At 44.3% G+C, this 8,360-nt stretch overlaps 1 protein-coding gene across 5 annotated transcripts in view; it reads left to right on the top strand.

Moving 5' to 3' along the window:
- LOC123512285 (collagen alpha-2(IX) chain-like) overlaps window positions 1-8,360 on the top strand; it is a 41,162-nt gene that overhangs the window by 20,273 nt on the left and 12,529 nt on the right. For all 5 annotated transcript variants that reach the window (XM_045268609.1, XM_045268610.1, XM_045268608.1 and 2 more), the window contains exons 2-5: window positions 1-58; window positions 833-1,037; window positions 4,697-4,913; window positions 6,685-6,858. The exon at window positions 1-58 is cut by the window's left edge and continues 13 nt beyond it. In XM_045268609.1, the coding sequence (XP_045124544.1) occupies window positions 1-58; window positions 833-1,037; window positions 4,697-4,913; window positions 6,685-6,858 (654 nt within the window). The remainder of the gene's footprint in view (window positions 59-832; window positions 1,038-4,696; window positions 4,914-6,684; window positions 6,859-8,360) is intronic.

The following is an 8,360-nucleotide window of genomic DNA, read 5'->3' as shown; positions in this document are numbered from 1 at the left end:
AGGGCTGCAGCCATACTGGTGGTGCTGCTGGTGGTGGCGCCGACCCGCACGCAAGCCCGTAAGTCTTTCGTTCATTTTTTCTTCTTTTTATCATTGGGGTTCATGTCTGAAGTTTCAAACATTGAAGAAGCAACGTCAAAAAGATTTATCGATTACCAGGTTATTAAGTTATTAGGTTTTTAGAAGATAGTGGGGATGAGAAATTGCAACAGAACTAAGTGTTGTTTTGGTATGTATGGATGCATTACTATCGTCATCATTATTATCATTATTACCAATATTACTTCTGTTGGTGTGGCCTTGAAAATTCCTGCCTTAAACACTTACTTTAGTCTCGTCAGACGGTCAGAGGCACAATAACATATTCTCTCTCTCTCTCTCTCTCTCTCTCTCTCTCTCTCTCTCGTGATGTCAGCGGTGCCACGTAAAGGTCATGAGAGTCACTACTATTAGGAAAGTCTCGCCTTGCCGCCCCGCCCTAACGCGAGCAATGTAGTTTCTCTAGTCACAGTCTAGTGCCTCGTGAGACTCTGAACCTTGGCTCGGTGTTTCAATGCACGCCATAACAGTAGCAGCAGTAGCAGTAAAGATAACACACATAGTAAGAAATAACTATAAGACGTCAATATGCATAATATAAGAATCTCAAAGAAATTAATAACCTAACTAGGCTCTCGGATAGAAACGATAATGATAGGTACAAATAATTAGCCCATGTTTCAAATAAGGCAAGATACGTGTTGGCCTGATGGTTTAGTTTAGCTTTCCTTATTTGCCTACACTCTACAATACCATTATGAAGATGTCTACTCACCCATGGCAACACCTGCAGAGTATGAGATCTATGACGAGTTGGTGGGGCCCTGCGCGGACTACCAGCCAGGGGAGGACGATCTACAGGCCTTCGACTTCATCCGCCAGTTCCAGCTTGATGTCTTGGAACAGAACTACACTGGCGTGAAGCGTGTCCGGGGCTCCAACCGCATGCAGACCGCCTACCGACTCAAGGCTGACGCAAACCTTCAGATCGCCACGAGGTTACTATAGTAGAGTGTTTCTTTCCACTTTCCAGTGTGCTTGTTGATTACGATGGTGATTGCTTGTTGCTGTGTGTTTTTTTTACGTGTGTGTGTGTGTGTGTGTGTGTGTGTGTGTCCTCTTTTTTCTTCTTTCTTTTTTTTCATTGGTGAGAGTGAGTCTTCTTCCCTTCTATCAAAAGTTAAGGAGGCTTTTCAGAGTAACTATTTAGTCAGCAATGGAACTTTTGGAGAGAGAGAGAGAGAGAGAGAGAGAGAGAGAGAGAGAGAGAGAGAGAGAGTCTTATCTTTTTTTTTTTTTTTACGTAGGGAAGAGGGCCAGCCAAGGGCAAAAAAAAAAGAAAGTTAGAAAAAAGCCCACTTGAGCGCTGGCTCTCCAAAGAGTAGAAAAAGTGCCAAAACCGTCAGCCAGAATTAGGGGAGCAAATGCCTCGATACCTCCCTCTTAAAAGAAGACAAGTTGTAGGAATTTGGAAATACAGATGCAGGGAGGGAGTTCCAGAGTTTACCAGTGAAAGGGATGAATGATTGAGCGTACTGGTTAACTCTTGCAGTAGAGAGTTGGACAGAATAGGGATGAGAGGATGCAGCGTGGCCGCAGGAGGGGGGGAAGCATGCAGTTAGCAAGATCAGTAGAACAGTTACCATGAAAATAGCGATAAAATATAGAAAGGGATGCAACATTTCGGCGGTGAGAAAGAGAGTGAAGACAGTTAGTCAGAGGAGGGGAGTTGATGAGACGAAGAGCTTTCGATTCCACCCTATCAAGCAAAGCTGTGTGACTGGAAGCCCCCCAAACATGCGAAGAGTACTCCATACAGGGACGAATAAGGCCCTTATACAGAGGGGCGAGAAAAACTGGCGGAGACGCCTCAGAACACCTAACTTCATAGAAGCTGTTTTAGCAAGAGATGAGATGTGAAGTTTCCAGTTAAGATTATGAGCAAAGGACAGACCGAGGATATTCATTGTGGAAGAGGAAGACAGTTGAGTGTCACTGAAGAAGAGGGGATAGTTGTCTGGAAGGTTGTGTTGAGTTGATAGATGGAGGAATTGAGTTTTTGAGGCATTGAAAACTACTAGATTTTCTCTGCCCCAATCGGAAATTTTAGAAAGATCGGAAGTCAGGCGTTCCGTGGCGTCCCCGCGTGATCTGTTAATTTCCTGAAGGGTTGGACGTCTCTGAAAGAACGTGGAAAGATGTAGGGTGGTATCATCAGCGTAGGAGTGGATAGGGCAAGAAGTTTGGTTAAGAAGGTCATTAATGAATAATAGAAAGAGAGTGGGTGACAGGACAGAACCCTGAGGAACACCACTATTAATAGGTTTAGGAGAAGAACAGTAGCCGTCTACCACAGCAGCAATAGAGCGGTCGGAAAGGAAACTTGAGATAAAGTTGCAGAGAGAAGGATAGAAGCCGTAAGAGGGCAGTTTTGAAATCAAAGCTTTATGCCAGACTCTATCAAAAGCTTTTGATATGTCTAACGCAACAGCAAAAGTTTCACCGAAATCTCTAAAAGAGGATGACCAAGACTCAGTAAGGAAAGCCAGAAGATCACCAGTAGAGCGACCTTGACGGAAGCCATACTGGCGATCAGACAGAAGATTGTGAAGTGACAGATGTTTGAGAATCTTCCTATTCAGGATAGATTCAAAAACTTTAGACAAGCAAGAGATTAAAGCTATAGGACGGTAGTTTGAGGGGTTAGAACGGTCACCCTTTTAGGAACAGGCTGAATGTAGGCGAACTTCCAGCAGGAAGGAAAGGTAGAAGTCGATAGACAAAGTTGGAAGAGTTTGGCCAGGCAAGGTGCAAGCACAGAAGCACAGTTTTTGAGAACAATAGGAGGGACCCCATCAGGTCCATAAGCCTTCCGAGGGTTTAGGCCAGCAAGGGCATGGAAAACATCATTACGAAGAATTTTGATTGTAGACATGAAATAGTCAGAGGGAGGAGGAGAGGAGGACAAGCCCAGAATCGTCCAAGGTGGAGTTGTGAGCAAAGGTTTGAGAAAAGAGTTCAGCTTTAGAGACAGAAGAGATGGCAGTGGTGCCATCAGGATGAAATAAAGGAGGAAAGATGAAGAAGTGAAGTTATTTGAGATGTTTTTGGCTAGATGCCAGAAGTCACGAGGAGAGTTTGAGTTTGAAAGATTTTGACATTTCCTATTTATGAAAGAGTGTTTGGCAAGTTGAAGAACAGACTTGGCATGATTCCGGGCAGAGATATAAAGTGCATGAGATTCAGGAGATGGAAGGCTCAAGTACCTTTTGTGGGCAACCTCTCTATCATGTATAGCACGAGAACAGGCTGAGTTAAACCAAGGTTTAGAAGGTTTAGGTTGAGAAAAGAATGAGGAATGTACGCCTCCATGCCAGATACTAACACCTCTGTTATGCGTTCAGCACAAAGAGATGGGTCTCTGACACGGAAGCAATAATCATTCCAGGGAAAATCAGCATAATACCTCCTCAGGTCCCCCAACTGGCAGAGGCAAAACGCCAGAGGCACCTTCGCTTTGGGGGATCCTGTGGAGGGATTGGAAAAATAGGACAAGATACAGAAATGAGATTGTGATCGGAGGAGCCCAACGGAGATGAAAGGGTGACAGCATAAGCAGAAGGGTTAGAGGTGAGGAAGAGATCAAGAATGTTGGGCGTGTCTCCAAGACGGTCAGGAATACGAGTAGGGTGTTGCACCAGTTGCTCTAGGTCATGGAGGATAGCAAAGTTGAAGGCTAGTTCACCAGGGTGGTCAGTGAAGGGAGAGGAAAGCCAAAGCTGGTGGTGAACATTGAAATCTCCAAGAATGGAAATCTCAGCGAAAGGGTAGAGGGACAGAATGTGCTCCACTTTAGAAGTTAAGTAGTCGAAGAAATTACTATAGTCAGAAGAGTTAGGGAGAGATAAACAGCACAGATGAATTTAGTTTGAGAGTGACTGTTAAGTCGTAGCCAGATGGTGGAAAATTCGGAAGACTCAAGAGCGTGGGCACGAGAGCAAGTTAAGTCGTTGCGTACATAGACGCAACATCCAGCTTTGGAATGAAAATGAGAATAGAGAAAGTAGGAGGGAACAGAGAAGGGGCTACTGTCAGTTGCCTCAGACAGCTGTGTTTCGGTGAGGAAAAGAAGATGAGGTTTAGTAGAGGAGAGGTGGTGTTCCACAGATTGAAAATTAGATCTAAGACCACGAATGTTGCAGAAGTTAATGTAGAAAAAGTTGAGGGAGGTGTCAAGGCATTTGTGGTCTTCAACAGGAGAGGTGTCCGACCTGGGGACATTTTGGTCCCTCCCAGAGGGGACTCCGAGGCGTTGTTTATTTTGGGTCCCATTTTTCTTTTAAATTTTGATTTGGAGTGAAGGGAGTATGTGTGGTAAGTGCATGTAGTTTTGTGTGAAGAAGGAGAGCTGTCTTTAGAGGGTAGGCTGTGACTATCCCCTTGAGTTGTGAGACACAAAGGGAAACATTCAACGAGATCACATCTAGCTTTAATGGAAGGTTCACAGCACCTCCTAAACTAGTGCTATTAGATCTCACTGGGAGTAAGTTATTGTTTCGGTAGGTGTCTACTACCTCCTCGATCTAAATCCAGATCGTATCCCTTCATATCCATCGGCCGCGTGACAAGCTTATGAGTCTCCTTTCTGCCTCCCCAGGGACATCTTCCCCCAAGGACTGCCGCAGGAGTTCTCTATGATCTGCACCTACCGCGCCCGCCGCCAGCCCCGGAACCCCTGGGACATCATCAGGATCAATGACCTCAGAGAAAGACCTCAGTTTGCCGTTACCCTGAACCCCATCAGGAAGTTTGTGGAGCTGTCCATCTTGTCCTATGCGGGTTCCCTCCAGACGATCAGATTTGAAGGGGCCGAGGTACGTGTATAAGCACGGGAGTGGTCACTGTTGTATTGGTGTAAGTGTGCTCAGAGAGGATCGTGAGAGATTAGAAAGGATTTTGAATTTAGAGATGTATCAGTAAAGAGCTTCGGAGTATTGCAAAGTACTACAAGGAATCAAAGAGGATTATAAATGGTTACAAATGTTTAAATGCAATATAGTTGATAAAATATTGCAAATTACTAGCATATGGCAGTACATTTGGGATTATAGACGTCAGTGGAAGTTTTGGTCCCTTGCTAGGAATGGAAAAGACATTGTAGTAGAAGGCTCATTCACATTCACCTGGCCTTCCAAACAAAGCAATGTAGGTTTGCATGGAAAGGATGATACAATAGAAGGCTCCTCCCCACCCATCCAATCCTTCAACCAATTATGCTGTACGGATGTGTGGCAACAGTCATGCGTGCTTTGGGGTCCGAGGGGTCTCCAAGTGCACGGGTTCAAATCCTGTCCACGATCCGAGTGTAGGTTGGATTTCCTCACTCGGGGCAACGGTTTCCTAGCGGGTGGGCTTAAGATAGGAGGTACCCTAAAAAGTATCCCCTTTAGCCCATAAATTCCTGTAAAAAGCCCATATGATATAGATAATAGAAGGCTACTCTCCATGCATCCTGTTCTTTAATCAGATTTATTTGTATGCATATGGTAAAGAGAAGGTACAGCAGAAGCCTCCTACTCACATCCAAAGCTAGATCCCGAGTATGGATAGGTAGGAGAGTAGAAGGTGAGCTGGTACTCCCTCCAATCCCTCCATGCAAAGGTGAATATGTGACGTACAGATGGCTTCCTTCTTGGTGAACCAGCCTTTCTACCTTTATATTTTGCTACAGTGAGATGTCATTCCAAGTGAATTTAATAGACAGATATCACTGGCCAGAAGTTGTGATGTGTCAATTAAGCCACACCTCCTTGCTCAACCCCACTCCATATTCCCACCTCCACATTCCCACTCCGTCCTCATTTCTACATTTCTCACACACCCTCTTCAGAGAGAGAGAGAGAGAGAGAGAGAGAGAGAGAGAGAGAGAGAGAGAGATTAGACAAACAATCTAACGCTGGCAGATGTTTATACATGTATATATGTTGGCTCCCTACTTCTTGAAGCAGTTTTTATACTTGTATTTCAAACAAAAATTACATCTGTCATCCATCTTTCAGGACAGCCGTCATTGACTAGAGCTACCTCTGACATGTATCAGAGAGAGAGAAAGAGATGTAGGAGAAGCATGGGGAAGGGAAGAGGGACAGTGAGGAGGAGAGGAAGACAGGCCTATGATACACGTGAGAGGCAGCTTTAGTCAATTAATGACAGTTCTCTTGAAAAAAGTATGACAGATATCACTTTAGTTAGAAGAATAGGTAGGAAAACTGCCTCATCAAGTAGGGAGCTGACTGTAAGTACTTATATGTTTCCTACAAGGATAGTACAAAGGAAGGCTCTCCCCATCCACCAATACCAAACAAAGTTGAATGACAGTATACTGAGAAAAGTTAGTACTAAAGCAAAAAGCTCCTTCCTGTTCATTGATGCCTCTTTATTTCCCAAATGTGTAAAGGCCCCAAACTTGGTCTTGCTTGGGATGTGATGACTGTTGTAATCACAGTGTCTTAGGTGTTGTATACGTACTTTCTAGCTACTTCCATAATAGATTCAGTTTTTAAGATAAACATTTATCTCAGCCTCAGGACTTTGATGATGACCCAAAGGTGAACATGACACCCTCGCCTGTTCCTCTTTCTGCAGGAAGCCTTCAATGAAAAATGGCACAAACTCCACTTTGGCGTCTTCAGGGACCGTGTCACTCTCCACCTTGACTGTGAGAGGACCACAGAGCTGCCCATTGACCCCATCGGCCCCATAGATGTCAATGGGAATATCTACATTGCCAAGCAACAAGGATCGCAGCGGACGGTTCCTGTACGTTAGGATCAAATTCCTTGACTCAGCCTTATGGTTTTATGACTCCTTGTTCACCTGGACATTATATAACTGTCTTCCTTTACTTTTGACATGTCTCTGATAGGGATTGCCTCAATGGACTAGATCCACATGGTGATTTAGCAAAGATTTTATGCTGAATGCTCTTCTTGGCACACTCCTCCCCACTTTTCTGGGCTTGGAAGCCATACTGAGCTGCACTTGCTTGTGCCTTCAGGTGGCCGGGGAACTAAGGATTAACAAGTTGCTAAAAATTCTGACTGTAAACTAGGATTTGGACTTGAGACATCCTGCAATGTGGATAATTATGCTACCTGAACCACTGCACTTCCCACATCCTATAGCCACCCAAAACTGACCTGTTTACTTGCTGTCACTGAGTACAAATAGCTCCTGTATATTACAATCAAAATCCTTCATTCAAATGTATTTCACCTTCATGGTTGTACAACTCTGCACTCATCCAGACATTCTATTGCCATCTTAAGATTATAGATTATAGATTATAGATTTTTTAATGAATGCTCATTGATGCAAGAAAATGGCAGACTCAACACTCCCTTACAATCAGAAGACAAGAAGGCTCAGGCAATACTGGCATGGTTCAGTGCTGCTCAGACACAGCTAACTTCTTTTTATTTTCAGCGGCATGGAGGACATTCAATAATGGGTGAATAAATCTTGTTCTTTAGTATTCTGTATAATATTTTGTTACTAGTATGGTGTTCTCAATTTCAACTCTGAACACCAATCATGACAGAGTTTCATGAGTATGAGTAATTGTTGTGTCTAACAATTAACATGGGTTTTGTATACTCAATGACAATAATACAAAGGCTTCCATCTAAGACACTAGGAAGCCTAATGACAATAATAATAATACATAGAATAAAAAATCATAACAATATAATAATGACACCAATAATCCATATAGTACTAGGTCAGCAATCTTACATGAGATGGGTCAGACATATCGCACATACACACACACACACACACACACACACACACACACACACACACACACACACACACCGCGTAGTGTAGTGGTTAGCACGCTCGACTCACAATCGAGAGGGCCAGGTTCGAGTCCTGGCGCGGCGAGGCAAGTGGGTAAGCCTCTTAATGTATAGCCCTGTTCACCTAGCAGTAAATAGGTATGGGATGTAACTCGAGGGGTTGTGGCCTCGCTTTCCCAGTGTGTGTTGTGTGTAATGTGGTCTCAGTCCTATCCGAAGATCGGTCTATTAGCTCTGAGCTCGCTCCGTAATGGGGAAGACTGGCTGGGTGACCAGCAGGCGACCGAGGTGAATTACACACACTACCGCTGTAGTGGTTAGCACGCTTGATTCACAATCGAGAGGATCGGATTCAAGTCCCAGTAAGCGGCAAGACAAATGGGCAATCCTCTTAATGTGTGGCCCCTGTTCACCTAGCAGTAAATAGGTACGGGATGTAAGTCGAGGGGTTGTGGCCTCGCT

The sequence above is a fragment of the Portunus trituberculatus genome, chromosome 33 (assembly GCF_017591435.1).
Source record: "Portunus trituberculatus isolate SZX2019 chromosome 33, ASM1759143v1, whole genome shotgun sequence".
In the NCBI taxonomy this organism is placed as follows: Eukaryota; Metazoa; Arthropoda; class Malacostraca; order Decapoda; family Portunidae; genus Portunus; species Portunus trituberculatus.
Note: the sequence above shows the minus strand (reverse complement) of the source record. Positions and strands in the feature narration are given on the sequence as shown.